At 31.3% G+C, this 21819-nt stretch overlaps 1 protein-coding gene across 1 annotated transcript in view; it reads left to right on the top strand.

Moving 5' to 3' along the window:
• LOC110998601 (rap1 GTPase-activating protein 1) overlaps window positions 1-21819 on the top strand; it is a 210562-nt gene that overhangs the window by 56129 nt on the left and 132614 nt on the right. Inside the window, exon 2 of the mRNA XM_045632845.1 lies at window positions 624-746. Within this exon, the coding sequence (XP_045488801.1) occupies window positions 676-746 (71 nt within the window). The 5' untranslated portion in view covers window positions 624-675. The remainder of the gene's footprint in view (window positions 1-623; window positions 747-21819) is intronic.

Raw genomic sequence — 21819 nt, forward strand, 5'->3', positions numbered from 1 at the left:
CTAGCAGCAATAAACAAAGACATACAACTAAAACAGTATTTATATAAGTTTTCATGAAATAAGGCGTTAGGTTAATAAAGATATCAAACCAAGTAATTAAAACTTTTTATATCTGAGATGAAAATGCATTTGCGCATCTCCTCCCCAAAAAAGTCGCAGCAGAAGCAAACCCACATCAAAATATCTGCTATTCAGAGACTAGATGAGCAAAAGCAGTACATTGTCTTCACATATAATTATTTAACTAATGTATACAAATATTATAAATTCTATTTTAAAAGAGTAAGTGTGGAGTTTCTTGCCCATTCTTCTCCACACGAAACTAACTAAATTTAAAACGTTGGAAGGGGCGACAAGAATCATCTTTATATTTGATTTAAAATTTAATGTTCCATAGTGCCATTCTAGGTGGTTTAATTGAAATAAATGATTTAAAATTTAAAAGAAATCCAGAAGTGACTTAATTTTTCCGGCGCATAAACGGCATGTCTGTTACGCTAGAAACTTCCGGTGCAGTATACATAAGGTCCGCGTCCTGTAAACCCTCTCTAATTCATATCTTCTTAAGAGATAGATAGACATATAAACATAATATATATTTAACCAGTATTTCTTTGTTACAGGACTGATTAGTGTTTGTGTAAAGTGAAACATACTGTCATGTAATCAACAACAATGCTTAAGATTCAGATGTTAGAATCCATCGTCAGCAATGAAGAAGAAAATCAGGAACCACAGAGAAATGGGTGAGAAGATATGTTTTTTGTATTGGTTCGTAATTTTGCCAACTTTCCTATGGCGCAGGATAGTTCGTCCATGCACTTAAATGTTCTTAAACTTAGTTAAAAAACCTTAAAGGTTTTTTCTGAAAAATCTCGAAATGTTTCAACGTATGTATTTGCAAACTTCAATTAATTAAAAGTATTGCTAATTATACATAAGAATTTTCTTCAGCACATTTTAGAAAGATTATTCTTAAAAAAACATATGTCGTAGAAAAACTTTTAGCTATGCTATGCTCATCTCATCATAGCCAATGCTAAGTTGCCAAATCAAATTAAGTTAACAGCGAATTAAAAAAACGCCATGATTAGAAACATAATACATATACATATAAACATAATACAAAGAAAGTATGAATTTAATGGGTGTTGCTGTAACTAACTTATAGGGTTTTTTTTTAAATTTGTATAAAGAATGGTTTTTTTTAATAAATAAAACATACAAAATTTCAAATCAATCATTATTATCTTAACGATAGCAAATGTATTTGTGGCAGGCCTCTTTCAGTTCACCCAGTTTCTATTTGGAACCGTTTGGTATTGATCGGTTACCTACTAACGGTTGTAAAAATGTTAGTCGAAAAAGCCTTTTGACGTGGTACAAAACATACCAACAGGTATTTCAGCCAATATAAATTCCTCTTCTGACAAGTTTCCATTTCTTGAAACTTTCAGAAAATGTCATTTTTTTCTATAGTGATATATATAATTTTAAGAAAAACAATATAGTTTATACACAAATAAGGATACCACCAAACAAAGTACCTAATAGTAATCTTAAATAATAAAATATTTTCCAAATTATTTATCAAAAACGTGAAACCGTGAATTTTTTATGTTTTTATCATATATTTCTTATAACAATATCGATGTCTTATTAATTTCTCTTGAAATAGAAATGTGTGTATTGCATTAATTTAAGAAAACTACTTTTTTACATAGGCCAGCAACGTGTTCACCAATTCGAAATTTCTTCTATCAATAACACAACCAAAACTGTTGTGTAACGAAGAAATACATACTTGTAAATTTTACTTACACTAATTAACCAAAAAAGGCAAATAAATTACCCAGTTTTGGAACTCCCAAATTAGCAGAGAGATTAAGTCAAAGCAACACACGAAATTCAGGGGGACCGAATACACCATTACATCTAACGAATAGCCCATTACAGCGATTTGTAGGATCAAAACAAGATTTTTTTAATAAGAAAGATCGTTGTTTTTTTTAAATAAATATTATGTTTAAAAATATTAAAGCTGCTTAAATATGTCAAATTGGTAAGTCAGATATTACCATATATATATAATATCTCTCTGACTTACCAGACTAACTTAGATAAATGAGATAATATATACCTACTATTTATTTTACTTTAAAAATTACTTTTAAATGAAGCAGTAAAGGAGTGCGAAAAAGGGTCGATACTAGAGGCAGATTCCGAAGTAGGCCTTTCCTATGAAGAGGAACACGGAACCCAATAATGTTCGTTCTGGGAGACGGAAGGTTAAAGGTCCTGTGCAAGCGTAGAGATCTGGCAGGAACATTATTTGTTATCAGTTCGAGAAGATAGGAACAACTTAGTTCGTGTACGCAGATTTTTCTAAAAGTATTCGTCTGGATTACTAGAAATGCCCTAAAACTAAAAACTTCTGAAAAGACATTACAAAAACTTATGGCAAGTATCCAATGACATTTTGACCTTAACATTGACATAAAACAGGAAACGGTAATTGTGTTATTGACATTCGGTGGCATTTTGCCAAATAACTACTTAGGATATGGCGTCGTAGGGACGAGCAACTTCTTATTTCACTTTACGACCGAAAACAATTACTTATTACACAAAATAACTTATTCATGTTACAGCTCATACAGGACCTATGTATTATCAGAAGCCGTAACGCAATAGTCTCGGTAATTTTTTTTTTTATTTTACAAAATAATACAGTATATCACAAAATGCTACATTAGAAAACCGCTGCGGTTTGTATTAATGTAACCATAGCAGTCTTGTTTAGGAGCGCGACAAATGCATGTAAGAGTAGTTTTTTAATTTACAGTTTATGTTGGTTAGTGTTAGGCTATCTGTTATGTGATTGGGTAGACTATTTATTAGCCGCGGTAGCAAATACCGCAACGTTCTCTCGCCATATACGTTGTATGCTCTTGATGTACAGAGTCCAACTTGCGCTACCGCTCAAGTCTGTTCATCGTGCTCCACACGGTTTTTTTATGTCATCTCGAAAAAAGTGCTCGACTAGAAGACATTTATTTACCTTTTTTGTTATTGGCAGAAATAAATTCTAAATTTATTAAAATATTCAATGACGTCAGATTTTGACAGTTCAAACCACTATTTTTCATATAATTTCTACAGTATACAATTCTATTCGAATGTTTATTCGTGCTTTGGTATAGTTTCAAAAACGCCCTATCTCAAGTTATATTTAGAAAAATCTATATTGAAATAATAAATATACATATATACTAGCGGATCGGACAGACGTTGTCCTGTCTACACGTCTTTAATTTCAAAATTTCAATTTTTAATAAGCCATTTTGATGAAAATTATTATTCAAATGTTATGACAATATCTAACGATCCAGCACATGGTCACACACGATATAACACAATGATAACAAAACTTTTTTTAAATTTCGGGACAGACTAAAATTAAAATTCGAATATTATTTAAAATTTGACACTGCGATGGTAGCGCCGTCTGTCGGATCCAATGTAAAACATTCCAAAATCCATCTACCGTTTCTTTTAAACTACAGTATTTTGTTCTAAAACATAATAAACCCAGGAATTCGTCTGTATATAATTAAAAAGAAGTTCTTATTAGTAAAAATGTTTGTAAGTTAAATTCGATAGTTAATAATATAATACGGTTATTTTAAATCTTTTTGGCATTGTTTAATTACACGACATCTATTGCTTACTTTAAAAACTGCAATGTTAGATTCGATCGTTTTATTAGCGTTACCTTCCTTAGTGCATGTTTACTCACTAGATGGCAGTGTTTACAGTAATTAAAGCGTTTCGAATATGCGCTAGCATTTATTACAAGTAATATCATTCACATCTCCGATTATAAATTTATTAATTAAATCTTAGTCAGCGTATTTCTATTTAATAAATATTATTTTGCCTACTTACTTTCGTACTTTATTTACTATTGTAATACAATTTATTTATAATTTAGTATATATTGTCATATAAATTATTATTAATAATTTTAAACAAAAATCTTAAATCGTTATAAATATTATTATCGAATTATATACAAATTAAGTCATGGTTTGTTTGATTTAATAAGTAGTAATGTTCAAAGTGCTTTATTTTAAAACGCTTTTTGTTTTTATACATACATTATTTTTGAATACATTAAAACTCATCCATATTGCCTATACATAATATATTGATATCCGGCCAGTCCGTTTCGAAATGTAACTAAATAAGCACTTATAACTTATACTAAATAGGTATCGCACCATTAAACAAAAGAAACGATTATAAGGGTACATCTGTCCTTGAAGACCGAATGAAAGCAATAATCTAGAAGAATGAATTATGAATAATAAAAGACATAGACATGATACATATTTGTAATGTTACTGAAATTACTAGCTTTTAATATTTAAATTAATATGTTTTTTTTTATTAATGTTTAAAGAACTTTACTAAAAACACATAAATTTAAATACCTAATTTAATAAAAAAAATTACATGAGAAACTTAACATTAATATGGATATACCTACGTCGCCATTAGCCTTCTCAATTTTAGTTAACTGTGTTCACTATAACATGCATCTTTACTGCCTTTTTAAATTTGTCAAATAATAAAATTTTAAAAATTATTAGAATTTGTGTATCGTGCATCTTTAATAGAAAGCTTTTGTGAAAGGGAATAAACACCTTTGTGAATTGAGCTGAATCTGAGTGAAAAATACGATTTTACTTTCCAAAGTTGGTACAAATAAATGATAAAATTTTAGCATGTACAATGTAAGTACAACTTTTCGTATGATTCTTTCTCCACTGGAACACATGGGTTTTCCTTGTAAAAGAACAGCAACAAATTGGCGAGTTAGAATCATTATAGATAATAGAATAAATCAGTAGCGCTATAACCTTTTTAGGGTTGGGCCTCAGATTTCTGTATCTGTTTTATGATCTCAATATAATAGGCTAGTAGGTGATCAGCCTCCTGTCACGCCGTCGACGCACGCACGCAGTCGGTTTCCACACGATGTTTTCCTTTACCGTTTGAGCAAATGTTAAATACACAAAATGGCAAAAGAGTGGCGGAAAGTTTCTTGCCAGTTCTTCTTACCCGCTCCACGCCCTTAACTTGAGAACTGGTTGTAAATGTAAATTTATAATTAAATTGTTTGTAAAAAATTGTTGATTGTAAAAAAAAATAATTTAATTTGTTTTTTTGACGTTCATAACTGTACATGTTTACCTATATAAATAAAGATATTTTTGAGTTTTGAGTTTGAGTTTGGCTAACACAGCTCTAATATGCGTATGGAATAGTTTGTATAGGAAATGGTTTTATCTCCTATTTACACTTATGTGAAAAATATAAGCAATATAAGCAACATTCCATGTACTAATGTATGTATAACTCGGTTGTTATTACAACAAAACAAAAGAATGTCTAAGACGCGAATAGAAATGATGAATCGCAGAAGCGTGTCAACCCTAGCTAGGGTAACACTTCAAATTAAAGCAAAGTTAATATATAGATAGGATACAAAAGGTAGTAAACAGAAGAAATAAAATTATACAGTAAGTAATTGCATAGTACTGCGGAAAGCAACCAGTTGACATCCGCCGAGTTTACAAAGTTTGGAATCGAATGAAATATCGGAAACACGTTTAACAAAGATTTTAAGTTACAATTGCAAATAAACTAGTTTAAGTATACCTTTCTTATTCCTATGTTATAATTTTAAAATGTTGCAATGGTGGCTTCAAACTATACTTTGGATTATTATGATCAAAGCAAAAATGTTTATTTCAGCTAAAAGCATTCTGGAAAAAAAAGTGTGTGTACTTATGTGCACGCGTTAGAAGTTTTACTTCTTTGGCGTATGGAAAAAAAAATACTTAAATGCAATAGTGATTAACGATAAATAAAAAAAATATTCAAATGATTTTATTTAAATTAAATAAATTTTTACTAAATACTATCACCGTCGTATATAAAATTGACTTAAAACACCAAAATAATATTTATTTATTCACACTGTTTTATTGTACTGTTACGAAACACGTGTTCTAAATATAAAAATACTAGAATATACAACTTGAACATAGTTCCATGCCACCTAGACCTATCTTTACAATGTGGAATTTAGTTGGTGTGCGCGCGCATCTTAAAAATTCTCTCTCATCATTTTTCTCCATCGCGCATATAAATTCAAAATACTTGTTGACTGTTAGTTGTTTCACAAACTTAAAATAAAAGTAGAATGCGTTGTAGAAACCACACACGGTTTCTAAAAGCCACTGGCCTTCATTATAAATGTTTTATAACTACTCAGGTGGCAACAAAACCAATACCACTAAAATTCATACAATACAATGGTTTTAAAAAAAAATCAGTTTTATAGTACCTAGCCAACGCTGGTTGTAAATTCTAAAAGGATTAACAAAAAGCGGCCATAATATCAGCGAAATCCCAGCTGACTAAATACCAACTAATCGATCTGATCTGACGTAGCTGCTGCAGTATTGCAGTGTAGTTGCGCCAGTCACAATTAATTACTGCACATAACTTACAAATACTATAATAACAGAAAGTAAACAAATTCCAATACAAAAACTACATAAAACTGCCTTAATACTATTATTACATATAATAAAACCAAACATACACATCACCAAATATATTATTAGTTATAACAACCTGTCTCGAATCACCATCCCAATAATTTATAAGCAACACAATCCTTGTTTAAAAACAAAAAAAACAATAAATCTATTTATATGAAACCAAAATAATGATAAAACTATATTTCTGCTTAGTAGTACATTTGTATTCGATTTAGATAATTCAATGAATTCTTATTTATACAAGTTGTAAGTCACATAATATATATAAAAAACTAAAGTTTTTTTAAAGTAAGTATATAAATATATGTGCATAAAACTGATTGTATTAAAATAAATATGAAAGGCATTGTAATATATTGAAAATTATTTATTACAAGAGAGATAGAACTATAATGTAATGTAATGATGTTATCAGTAATAAAGGCTATTTTATTTTATTTATTTATTTATTATATAAATATAAGTTTGTATATAAAAAACTAGAAATAAATACGCATTAAGGAATCCGAACGGAATGCATCTGGATGGCGCGTGGCAGACGTCATCCTTCCGGCTGGGGCCCTTGCAAAAACAAACTCATAAAAACATAAGGGGTGGAAGACAATTTGTGTCGTTACCGGTTTATTTCCTTATAATTTAATAAGGAGTGTGCCGGACATAGGGCTGTCAAGTGCCAATAAAAATATCAAGATTGATCGTGAAGTTGTTACATTATTATTATTATACGGTATATATAAGTCAACGCACCGAAACGTAATGTTGTATTCTAAAATCTTTGTTAAATAGTTGGTAGTCTTGGATTAGCTTGAAGGTACCACAATAGGACAAAGATGTTTTATTAGTATTTAGGTGATATATAAAACAGTATGTTAACGCGCCTGATATACGAAGCTGCAGAACAGTCTAAAGAAGTTCAATAAAAGAGGTGTGTGTGTTTAAACATTGATCGTATAGGGCATCTAGTGTATTTTAAAAAATATTTATTACGAGGAACATTTATGATTAAAACTTATATAGACAGCTATTGAATGTGTATTATCACTATAACTTTGTAGAATTGTAGTTGAAGGAAGATTATTAAACTAACTTTTTGATTTAACTTTTAATAAATTCAACCAAAAATTTTCATAACATTTTAATTAAATATCAGATTTATCCTTGCTGGTAATGCGTCAACCCTAACCGGACACTAGTAATTGTAGATGCTCAGGGTGTGTGACGATATTTCGTATTGTCGCTATAAAAATAATGGGAATCGTCTCTATGGGCCGTGAAGGCACTATGAACTAATTAACGAAGGAGCTGTAATATTAAAAATCTTCAAATGTTAGAAAACTTCCTGCTTGGAAGGAAAAATCATTGCAATTTTATTTAATTTTCAAAAGAAAATGTTTTATATGTAGGATTTGTTAAAAAATAATATATAATGTATAAATTAAAACAAAACATGACAGCACAGCATTTATAAGTTAGTAGAACGACAAACATACTATAAAGAAGAAAGATACAAGGCTTAGGACACTAATAGTTTTAACTTATTCTTAATTGAAGCAGTAGAGGAGTGCGAAAAGGGTCGATATTAGTGACAGATTCCGAAGTAGAAGACATCCTGTGGAGAACCCAATGTTGGTTCTGGGGGTCGGAAGGTTAAAGATTCTGTGCAAGCGTAGAGATCTTGCAGAAACATTAAATGAATATTAGAAGTTGATGTACGCATATTTTTGTAATAGTGTGTGTCACTATCAAATTACGCCGAGTACTCAAAGAATGTAAGTTATATTTTTTAAATACCATAAGAGATAATTAAATTAAAACTTATTTCGCGTCATCAAATACAAATCTCTACTTCACTAAAATATAAATGCGAAAATACAATGGTCAAAAAGGACCTTTTTAACTCCTGTCAAAATTTCAGCTAGCGTGACATGGAACACATTTTTACGTCGTGTATAATTGCATCAGCGAATAACGAGATACATAAAAACAAACACGTTTGAACCAGAAAACTGTTTGCTGAATTGTTAGTGAGGGGCGTCGTGTATCGTTGGCAAAAAAATGTTTGCAATGTTTTTGCTAACATCAATAAATTGAACACCCTCGAAATACGAGTGCCTTTGTTACCAATTGAATTGGCGGTATTGTGAAGTGCCATATGAAATATGAGGTTATTTTTTGTTGCGTTTTATCGGTCGTATTGTTCTTTGCTAGGTACGAGGCGTGAGTTTTGAAAATCGAACGCGTCTCGTACGGAAATGAACGAAGTTTCTAATTCCTTTACACATGACAATTTACCTTGTATCTAATAGACAAAAACTTCTATAGTTTTCAGTATAAATATTTGAGTTTAAAATATTAATCAGTTTTATTTATCTGAATTTATTGTTTGTTTTAGTGCAAACATATAAGTTCAAAAGCTGTTTCAGAAAGATATTTCTGCGGCATCTTTTACATATAATATTAATTAAAATTACTTCAATGTATTTATTGTACGGTCTCTTGAAATATATATCAATATGAATTTCTAATTGCTTTCGTATCTTTGACATTTTACCTTGTATCTAATAGACAAAAAGATCTATACATTTAATTTACATTTATTTGAGTTTAAAACATAAATCGGTTTTATTTATCTAAATTGATTGTTCGTTTTAGTGCAAACGTATAAATAATAATATGTTCAAAAGCTGTTTTAGAAATACATTTCTGCGGCATCTTTTATTATACCATGTAACATTAATTAAAATTACTTCAGTATATTTATTGTACGGTCTCTTAAAATATGCATTAAAAACTGCATAATTATGCAAATCCTAGTTGTAAATCCAGCTAACAAAACGTTGTGACATGTTACATGCTATTTCGTGCCCTTAATTATACCTACGTACATTATATTTATTGCAAGTCGTTTAGTTAAAAAAATATGGTGCTGATGCCAAAAACAGATTAAACCGAAAAGAAGAAGACAAGGATTTGGAGGAGGCCTTTTCGATATGATATGATACTAATCCCAACACAAATGTCTCTTGACTACTTACGGGGGTGTCTCATACTGATTTATTTAATGTAAAAATTTGAGAAACACTAAAAAAAATTAATTTAATTTAATTAACCTGAAAATAATGACCTGATGGAAATATATATATATATATATATATATATATATATATATAAGTTTAAAAATATCTAAAACAAAAACCAGTGGCGCTATAACGGCCTGGGCCTTAGATTTTTATATATGTTTCTTGGTAATTTTTTAAATTGGTAAGTACCCACATACCTACATGATAAACGCTGTGGCTTGAGAGTCATGCGCTCTATGCTTGAACATGTACACATATTATTACATTGACATACTGGTGAAGAGATTTTGTGTAAATCCCGTTTTGTTACCAGAAAATTGGATTTTGTTTTGGTTTCTGCAGGTTTTCGACGCAAAAATTTCTGGAAAAAGTTGAATCGAAAACGGCTGAAAAGGTTTTGTATTCTTAATTCATGAGAATTTGTTTGCAAAAAATAGAAATCTTTTATTTCTTTATCCTTTTTCGGTCTTAATAAAATTATAATCTTTATAGAGTCGATACCTCTGTCGATAATATTATAGAGTCGATTTGGGAAATTTAAATCTAATAGGTAGGTAGATGATCAGCCTCCAGTGCCTGACACACGTCGTTGACTTTTTGGTCCAAGAGATGTCGGTTTCCTCACGATGTTTTCCTTCACCGTTCGAGATAGAAAGTCCAGTGGTGCACAGCCGGGGATCGAACCTACGACCTCAGGTATGAGAGTCGCACGCTGAAGCCACTAGGCCAACACTGCTCTAATCATGATTTTTTTATAGATTCAGTAAATGTATAATATTTTCTTATATCCATATAAATATGTCTTAAATATAATTTTTATATTTAAATGACAAATTCACAATCTAAAATATCGAAAATTACTTATATGTAGTTTAAAAACACAAGATTTGCGAATGAAAAATCCGTTGCAGTTATTTTAAATATAGAACGAACAATTAGCAATCGAAAAAAGTGAATGTAACGAATTCGATTTTTAAACTTTTCCAACGAAAATGTATCCATTAGTTCTACCCACTCCATGGAACGTGTTAAAGGTCACCAGAGGGCGCTGTGCGACTGTGATGAATTGCTGTCATATTCAAATCAATTCTATAGATATGTAAATTTTATTCTACATCTGGGCGACATGCGCTCATTGTTATCGAAAGGTGAAAGGGTTTGCTTGTAATAATATAAACATTTTATTATTAGTATCTACAATTTAAATTAAAAGAAATAAACTTTGATGTTTAGGTAGTAGTGCGTGAAGTGTACGTGTTTGGGGCGGACATATTTTTATGTTTGTATTACTTAGTCACCAAGTATTACCGCTGATCTATCGTATACGTTCCAACTAGAAATGATTAATCAGAGATTTGAAGATCTTGTTTTTGAACCCCTGCAAGACCAATATAATTTTAACGAGTCAGATTGGCATAAGTTTTTATGACCTGTTTTGTTTCGTTACTGAAACCAAAATTTATAGTTGTGTTATAAATGGAAATTTATCGCTCGCATTTCTGATATTTCCTTACCTAGAAGGTCTTTCTTACTCGAACCTCTATATATCTTAATTTATAGAACTGTTTTGTAAAATTTCGCTTTTTATAGTGCTTGTAAACATGTAATAAAGGGATGAGTTTATTGCAATGTTTATTTATGTTTAATATACAGCATACATACGTAAAGCGCAGGTAAAAATTTAAATAAAATATTCAAAATATTTTCGCCGCACAACCCGCCTCTGGGCGCGCGCGAAACGTAATCAACATTACCCAACCGTTTTTTACCATTACAAAGGGTTGATGCACAATGCAAGGAATCACGTTACATTTATTATTCGATATTTAGGCTTTTGGAAACCAGTGGGCCGACTCCACTGTCACCATTCACGAATGATTGATAGAACTAATTAATTTTGTCGTACGTCACTCGTCGCGAGATACTTGAATACGAAATTAAAAATGGGCTCGATGCATTGTCTGTGCAACAAAGCCATTTTTTGAACACGCTATTAATTACATGAACGACAATACCGGACATAGTCTTGCACATTTGATGCTCACGCGTCCCCAGTGCATCACAACTTGATTTCATACAAATTTAAAAATTCATCGTTCACCGTTCTGGGTCCAAAAATAATTTTAATATTGGCACTTAATATTTTTATAATCTTTAATGTAAAGTTAAATGAAACAATTGTTTTTCACTTCTGCCTTCTATCTGCCAGCAAGCTGATAATCTACATAAATATTGTAAAGAATAAATATTATATATTAAATATAAGTTGTTTATGTGTTTATTTAATTTATAATTATTTAAAAAATATTTCACAATTAAAACACTACGTTATCTCTAAACGTAGGATATAGATTATTTTAACAGTATGCAATAACGATAGAGCAGTGTTGGCCTAGAGGCTTCAGCGTGAATACCTGAGGTCGTAGGTTCGATCCCCGGCTGTGCACCATTGGAGTTTCTTTCTATGTGCGCATTTAACATTTGCTCGAACGGTGAAGGAAAACATCGTCAGGAAACCGACATGTCTTAGACCCAAAAAGTTGACGTCGTGTGTCGGGCACTGGAGGCTGATCACCTACTTGCCTATTAGATTTAAAAATGATCATGAAACAAATTCAGAAATCTGAGGCCAAGACCTAAAGAGGTTGTATGCAATAACGATAGGTAAAAAATAACAAATGAAAAATAAAAAAATCACACTGCGGAACTATTGACAATAGAGAAAAGTGATGTACAGTTTTATATAAGACATTGATTTATACAAAAACGTCCGCGGTACCGTATATCCGGACATTTAAATAGTATATTTCATTACAAGTGCGGAAAGCCTGTCATTGCAACGAGTTCCGACAAATGTCTACCCGAGCCGAGGCGCAGCCGAAGGTGAGGGTTGACAGTCGGGACAAGTTGCAATGACGGTACCGCACGTGTACTGAACGACTATTTTTAATACAGTTGCGAAAAACTAAAGCAATTTAATTAAAGAATTTGCTTTTTTTTCTCTTCTCTCTACGGAATAAATTCGTTGCACGTGGATATGTAGCGACTTATATGTTTCCGGTAAATTCTTCTCCGAAGCATTTTGTGCAATTATACTGCGTTCGGGTGGTATTCATTCAAATAAAATATCGTCGAAATTACTCATTTTGTGCAACAAATAACTCAACTCGGAAGAACATTTTTGGAAAATGGCGCCAACCGCAAAGAATATGAGCCAAGCTTGTTTTTTCTTTTCTTCACCCATTCTGCGTAGGCAAAGGGAACTTGGCCCATACAGCCAATTCTTCAGTAGACTATTTTTATTGAAAGAAAACCAAATCCAATCATTAAATCTGATATTGAAACAAATAGTAGCTTCTTTTTAAAATATTTGCATGAATCATAAAAACTTCTGTGATTTTTTTAGTAAAAACTTCATGGTTAGTTTTTTCTTTTTAATATGTTTTTTATTGATATGAAATAAAATAAACCTAACCTAACTTATTGAATCCAATTATTAGTAAACTTTTTAAAAATACGTATATGCAATTACGAAATACAATTTATAATATTATAAAATTCTTTTTAATATTTTTTAAATTGATATGAAATGAAAAGAAACCTAACCGAACTTATTGAATTCAATTATTATAATATTTAGAAATCATATATCATAAAAACTTCTATGAATCTTTTTAATAAAACCTTCGTGGTTGGTTTTTTTCCTTTTAATAGACATTGTTTTGACAGTTGGCAAAGAAAACGCACGAGTGCGGGAATGGCAAAGAAAAAGCACGAGTGTGTAATAGGCCACTTTCCGAACGCTATACCTCCCTGCAATATGCCACTTTTTGAGCAACTGTATTAAAAAGTACATTTAACGAGCTTTAGGCTACAATTATATACGAACTAGGGGGTCGCGCTGAAATCGCGTGTTCGCTAGATCCTGTGCATCATCCTCTGCATATATCAACTAGACCGTGACAAAACACTAAATGAACTGAGAACTGGATCTTCAAGCAGATGGGAGATTTTGGTATCCAAATTAGATGAAGAATTGACGGTACAAAAAATTGTAAAAACTCGAAAGAAATCAATGTAATGATACCAAAATAGATGAGTGTTACCAACTGCAGCTGCAACGGTCTTTTTCAGCACTCAAAACAGTTAAAAGTTACTTGCGCTCCATACTCCGCCAGCAACTAACAGCGATCTCGCTTACATCTCGCGTACATAGAATGTGATTTTTAGAAACTACAAAATTAAAAAAAAAGAGGCCGCATCCCGATAAATAGCCTAGGGCGGTCAGAACTCTCAGTCTCTGTTAATAATAGTAAAATATATTTAAGCGTGAACGTCACAAGTTCAGGCGTGCATAAAAATCGCAATATCGATTTATCGTTCTATAAATGTACCTGTCATAAATAATCAAGATTGTATTGGCTAACAGCTGATGTAAATGCAGCTATTGAATAAACCTTAATGATATTTAATAAGAAGTAATTTATCATCGGACTGTTTCACGGTCACTGATCTATATAAAAACGTATGCAGAAATTATGAAATACAAATTACAATCTCAATGGCTGCTCGAGAGAGAGATATGTCCATGATGATTCTCACTACTAGATGAGGCTCCATGTGAACCAGTCATCAAAAATGACCTATGTACTTTATAAACTCCTTGATTATAGTTTAGTAATCATATCAAATTATTTTAAAATAAAACACACTGTATGATAATTCTAGTATCTCGTGTAAAAATACATTTTTTGCGATACATGAAGAATTTTTAAATAATTATAAGTATACAATTATACATAACTTCAAGCCGTTAAAAAGTGTTTTCTTTAAATGTGTAAAAGTTATGTTAATAAAAGACAATACTATGAACGTAAACATAATTCAATGTGTTATTATTAATATATTATCTATAGATACTAAATACTTACTCGACAGATTTAATTACCTAAGAAGGAAATTCTCAACAGAAATGATACTTTCTATAAATATATCTTCCCACTTAAAAGAGTACCGAAAGTTTTTTACGCCGGATTTTTCTCTCGGCCTACACCCTCTGTCTTATTTGCCGATCAGTAGGGATGCCTACAGATTAAAATTTAATGACGTTGAATAAGTGATACCTGTCCATCTTATGATCAATCCTAAAGCAACGCTATGGATAGTGTGCGAAATTGATGTTTTGTATTATATCAATTTTCATCAGAGTGATCCATAATAACTGGGCCGATCGTCACATTTGATTCGATTACTTTTTGTTCGGTTATAACCGTTTTGAATTTGATCATATTTTGGCCAGTTGTATCAGTTAGTTACGCCCTCAATTTCATAATTTCTTAGTGAGGGTTTGTACGTATTGTGAACTTCGTAAGGCAAAGTATTAGTAATGATATTATCAGTTTTTTATTATTAAAATAAATAAATCAGTGGCGCTACAACCTCTTTAGGTCTTGGCCTCAGATTTCTGAATCTGTTTCATGATCAATTTTAAATCTAATAGGCAAGTAGGTGATCAGCCTCCAGTGCCTGACACACGTCGTCAACTTTTTGGGTCTAAGACATGTTGGTTTCCTCACGATGTTTTCCTCCACCGTTCAAGCAAATGTTAAATGCGCACATAGAAAGAAAGTCCATTCGTGCACAGCCGGGGCTCGAACCTACGACCTCAGGTATGAGAGTCGCACGCTGAAGCCACTAGGCCAATACTGCTGCTGCAGTTTTTTATTATAGTCCTCTTTTATTGTTCCCATACTAATTTTCTGCTAATACTTACGACTAACTTTTGTGCCTTTAATGTGTGTAATTATTAAGTAATTATCATCAATCATTCAAATCACTGTTAAGTAACGTTATATGCCTACATTTCCTAGGTTCAGATATGACCGCAATTCTATACAAAAGATGTTCCATTAAAATTATATCATGATTAACTGATACATAGTCATTGTCGGATAGCTCTAGTTTTCGATCTAGGAATCGTCTTATACAAAGTAGAAAACAAAAGCCTTACACTAGGTTAAACACTTTCAAAGCTTAGGCTTGAAATGCGACACTCTGCATTGCTTTGTGGAAATCAGGCTGTACGGCCTCATGACCCGATTCGACTATTAACCGCTGCAAGTGGCTGAAAACTAGAAATGATAAACTTTTCACTTCAATATTCACTGAAATTCAGTTTTATCTTAATTCCGTGTGACTTTTTAACACTGAAATATTTAGAACTGACCTATCTTGCAGAACGAGATGAACTGTGAAGACTGATAATATGTATATAGAAAATCTAACTGGTAATTAACATGACAGGTAAATTCCAAGATATTGGGTTAGTAATTCATTGTGCGTGTCGAGTTATGCATGGCTTGGTGCCAGATTGTATTTATTTAATTATCCGGCTTTTTAAAGCGGAAGGTACTTTAATTAGAAGTGCTTGTCCACTAGATAACTTATAACAAGAATTTATTATTGTTATGCGAGAAAAGGAAATGTAAAAAACGTTTCCGTCAGTAATAGAAATTTAATCTGTGCAGCGCAATTAGGTTAATTAAGGTCCTATCAGGTCTCCAAACTCCAAAAATGTACATTGTTTCTTTCCATTTTTTGTCATCGTTTCTTATAGTAACCCAAAGGGAAATAATATATAGTGGAGTTGAGTAGTTTATGTATCCATTTTGAAAGATCGGTACACGATTTAAAAAATATTCGCTCGATCCAAAAAATATCCAATTTTTGACACTTTGACTTCATCTTATGAAGAAATTTATACAGAACATGATTTTGAAATTCGGGCCGGCCCGCCTCAATGTTTTAGCTCTCCATTGCATACCGCAGTTCACTCCAAGACACTGGCACAGAATTTTCGATGCTGGGATAGGGCCTTAAGTTCAGAAATTTGAAGCGCACGGCGCATTTCGCGCTACTGTAATGTTTTTATTTTATTTTATTTTATAGATTGTCACGTGACACGCACGTGTCAGAGCAGTTTTGTAAATTATAAATTACCGCTACAAAGCACTTATTACAAGACTTCATTAACCTCTTTGATAATTGGATTTGTCTTACGATTTTGCAAGCATGTAATATTTCAGGACAGTGTAAAATATAAATTATTGTTATGTGTACATATATTTAGCAAAATAGTGTGTGTACTTATGTACACGCGTTAGAAGTTATACTTCATTGGCGTATGGAAAAAAATAACTAAAATGAAGTAGTGATTAACGAAAATACTAAAATTTATCAGAAAGGTAGTATTTAAATAAATAAATTATTAGTAAATACAAGCACCGTCGTATATGAAATTGATTTAAAAACACCAAAATAATATTTATTTATTCACACTGTTTAATTGTACAGTTACGTAACAGAGTTCTAAATTTATAAATACTAGTATGTACAACTTGAACATAGTTATCATTTCCATGCCACATAGACCTAACTTTACGATATCGAATTTTGGTGTTCATATGTTTCTTCATTGCGCCAAAATAAGTATAACTTCAATAATCTGTATATACAAAGTCTGATAGGTAACAGTGACCTCTAAAATCATAATTGAAGCACACATGAATGAAACTATTCCATGCCAAAGCTAGCGGTGTCAGTATGTAGGGTATAACAATTTTAGCGAAATAATCTGTTATCTGTGAAATTGAACGCTTAGCCATCTGCTGCTGGTATCATAAATCACGTATTGATTGACACGTATCTAAATAATTTTGATGATAGAGCAACAAAGATCATAGCAAAATCACGTAGTCTAGTATGTTAATAAATTCCGTTTAAAAGGGAACTATTTTAAAAGTCTACAAGTACATCTTTCGCGTCTTTCCGACAAAGGACAATTACGTTGTGTTAAAAAGAGACAGGTGTACTTTACTTAGAAGGATGCAATTGGTCTGATTATCAATTGTTAAGATCGGTCCACAGACAAATAAAGTCAAAGTACGAAGAACTAAATACATATAGAAAATCTTCTTCCGTTCGTTGAAGTAAATGGGAGAAGTTTTCATATATTTTTGTAAACTCACTAACTGGGCGACAGTGAAAGAAGTTGTCCGGCGCCACTAACACGACCTTCATATATTAAGAGTGCGACTGAATTAATTATATGATATGCTTTATAAACAAAAATATATGTATATTAATTTATAAGTAAGAACGCGGACCCCATATCTGTTTTTTTCTATTGATTCGGAATGGTATCACTGACATACGTATTGAAGGGTTAAATAATGGCACCATTGGATATGGATCGTTATATTTACCTGAGATAAAGTTCATAAATCACTCTTTTGTACGTCGTTGTACTTGTGCTACCTACCTCTGAATTCTACAACAACTTAGTAATTTATATTATTCAATTTAAAAAGCTATTTACTTTATACATTTATTAATTGAAGAAAGAATATTTAATTACATACAATTCAAAACAAATAACATAATACATAAAAATATATCTAATAACTAACCTTAAAATTTAATTATTAAAAATATTATTAAAAGGAGTCCCTTTAGGCAAGGTTTCGAAGATACTGGCAGCGTTCCCCCTTTGAATAGTTAGACTAATTCTTTGTGCGAGGTAGCTGCCAGCTCTTCGTTCTCCTGTGATGTCGACTAACCTTTTTGATAATTCCCCAAAAAAATATTATTATTTTTATTATAAATTAAAAAGCTATTATATTATATATTACACTATCTTTTGTTTTTGAGCGCCTGTAATCCCATAAATGAACACGAGGCAGAATGGTGCTAATTCATTAATATTTTTAGGGCAATCTTATTTTTAAAAATTCTTGGAATCAGGCGCGGAGTTGCCATGTACGTGCTCCCAATTTACTTGGAAATAAACTGATACTACTATTTTAAAACTAAGTTTACGTAACCGTATAGACTACTACAGTAATTTAAGCTAAGAAAAATGTAATAAAATTCTTCATCTATGGCATGTAAGTATATATATATACATATATAAGCAGCATGGCTTCTCTGTATATCTGGGACATATAACCAATGACAATGATTATCTGAAGAGAAACTAGTGAAATGCCCATCCCAATAATCATTTTAACAAATTGGTAGAAGAATAGTACTTCAAAACCCTTCCCTGACCAGACACATGCTAGCTTCCAGTCCTCGTAAGAAAGATTCACTTTTTATGGATGACAACACTCGCCTGCACATTGCTTAATTTAATAAAAACCGTGTAAGTACATCGGTTTAAAGTATTCATCAAACATTAACAAAATTGCCAGAATTCACATCACGCGTATTAATTTACACAATTATAAGTATACAGAGTACGTCAAACAAATTAATTTCATTTAATTAACTGAAATGGGCCGTAGAACGTAAATTTCTATCTTTTTTGTTTATTTCCGCAAATTTTATTAGCGACACCGAAATGCACCAAAAATTACAAAAACAATGTTAATTACGAAGTGAAATGTTTTAACTACATAGTTACATACAGATTATGAAGCTGAAAATATCCGTTATTTCAGAGTTGGTTTAAAATTCAATGATTAAAATCGAATCGCTATTGATGTTACAAGTTAAGTTACGAGTAACCCTATCGGTGTTATAATAAAGCTGTCAATCACAGATATATCCGTCAAAATAACAAATAGAATCAATGAATTGATGTTCGATATCAGCGAAATCAATATGATATAGATATTTGTTAAAAAGAGTTGGGGATTCGCAATGCGGCAGATGTGCAAGAGATTCTTAGTGGTTTTAATTTTTAATATTGTTATTTTTTATCTATTAAAATAAACTACTCTTAATTATAGAATCGTCGTAATAGTAAAGTGCAATGAAATGTTCTTGCAATAAAAAATCGTAATTAATAAGACATTTATTATTATTTTATTAAAATAGTTATAATAAATTTACACTTAATGTATGCATTTATATTGATATAATAACATTTATAAACATCACTATAAAAAACATGTATTCACATTAAATAAAAATTTTCTTAGAACAAGAGGCTCATCTGACTTCAAGTGATACCGTTGCCCATGGACAGCCAGAAGGCTCGGTGCCTTATGAGAATTAGCACGCTCATCATCCCGATAGATTAGAAGGAAGGAAGTCAAATTGGTGTAGAAATAATTCAGTAGAATCTAGACAGAATCTAGATAGAATCTAGCTTGTTTCACATAAAACGCGTCATAAAGTGTCTTACAAAATCTCAGTTATGAAACGAAGTAAAATAAAAAAGATTCCTTGATTAAATAGTCAAGTTAATTTTTGTCATAGCACAAATATTAAACTTAATTAAATTTCATTTGATTAGAGAATTTCTCCAGAGGAATGGTGTTTAATCTAGGTCCCGTATTCCCCCGATCACGTGCTAATTAAAACCAGTATTGTATAATTCATGTCTCTTGTCCCATTTGACTCGAACTCTTGAAACTCAATTTGACTGGGTTGTATGAGAATTTTTGCATTTATTATTTTATTAATTTAAAATGCGTCACGATTAAGTATACAACGTAGAAATAAATAAAAACAATATTTTAATAATTCATCCAAAGTCCATAATCTGAAATTTATTCCTGTGTTGATAAATATAATAAAGCAAATATTGCGACCTCAAGACATTACTTTTGATTTCCGTCCTCTGTGTATTACGGGCCGTTTTGTTACCCCAACGAGCTTATTGGGGTCATAAAGACATCCTATAGGTATTAATGATAAAACTCTAACTTTCTCTTGGTATAGTTTTACCCGATTGTATGTTTCATTATGGCACAGTATATATGTGACATTTCTCAGTATATTTCTACATCAACTATTCGTCTGCTTATGTTTTACAAAAGTAAAATACGCGCTTAAGTAAAGTAACTTAATTACAAAGTACAAAATGTAGCTAAGTAATCAAATTATCATTTATTCATATAGATTTTACTTATGAAAATAAATCATTGGTGTTAAAACCTTTTTTGTGATGGAACTTTTCGTAATCATCTGCCAAGAGTATCCATGGGCGGAATCCTTCCCGATTCCCTCCTGTTACATAAAATAAATAAATAGTAATGCTAGACATTTAAAATCTACAGCAGACAATTCTACAAACGTTTTGCGCATGAGTTGATATTGCATAATTTATTTAGATAGTAACAAATTCTGTTCACGTCTATAAAATCCCTTAAAATCCGCTATTTAACCCGCGTAATCCTCACCCTAATTTTAATAAAACTTGAATTGACAACCCTACATTTCAATGTGGTGGTCAGTAATGTAATACTTTATCGCGGAGTCGAGTTGCAGTCAAATTAACACTAAACAGATGTTAGAAACAAGATTTGCTAATCTTGATTTTGTTTTACGACTAAATTGCCAACAGCGATGTTTTACTTCGACTTGGTTGTCTGTGCACAAAGAATCGGCGTATATATATATAATAATTATAAGTTGGTACGCGTTATTTATACAGAAAAATATTTGCAATTTTTTCACAATAAGTGTCAATAATTTGTCGAACTATAATAATATAACAGTATTGTCAAATAGCACTGCAAATTTTAAACCCTATGACGGTTCAATTTATGCACGGACTATAGAATATATGCTGCAATTGGCATAGACGTTATAAAGATATCACACGAGAAAGCAGAAGCGGTTGACTCCCTGACTTGAGGTAAGTATTTCAAGTTAATTTTAAACAAATCTAACACTACATTACTCGTTGAGCGAGTTTGCTTATCTTGCCGAACTCGTGAAATTATTTGAAGAAGTCTAAGTATGAGGGAGTGCAAATATTTAATAAATTACTGCCTAAAATTCGTAGAAATAGCGTGTTTAATTAATTTAAAAAGACATTAAAGATACATATCAGAATGAGCCTAGTGGACAAAAATTAAGACGGCCACGGCTGTCTGATGAAGTGAATCTCACTCGTATGTGTTAAATTTTTATACGTTTATATTTTTAAAAAAAATATATTTTTGTTATGAGAAAAATTCTTTAAAAAATATTATTTTAATTCGAAGTTCAATTTATCTAATTCTTGTCGTAATTAATATGTACTACTGTTGAACATACTTCTTTTGGATTAACGCCGTTGCTTCATTACAATATAAATATGTAGTCGA

The sequence above is a fragment of the Pieris rapae genome, chromosome 21 (genome assembly GCF_905147795.1).
Source record: "Pieris rapae chromosome 21, ilPieRapa1.1, whole genome shotgun sequence".
Classification (NCBI taxonomy): Eukaryota; Metazoa; Arthropoda; class Insecta; order Lepidoptera; family Pieridae; genus Pieris; species Pieris rapae.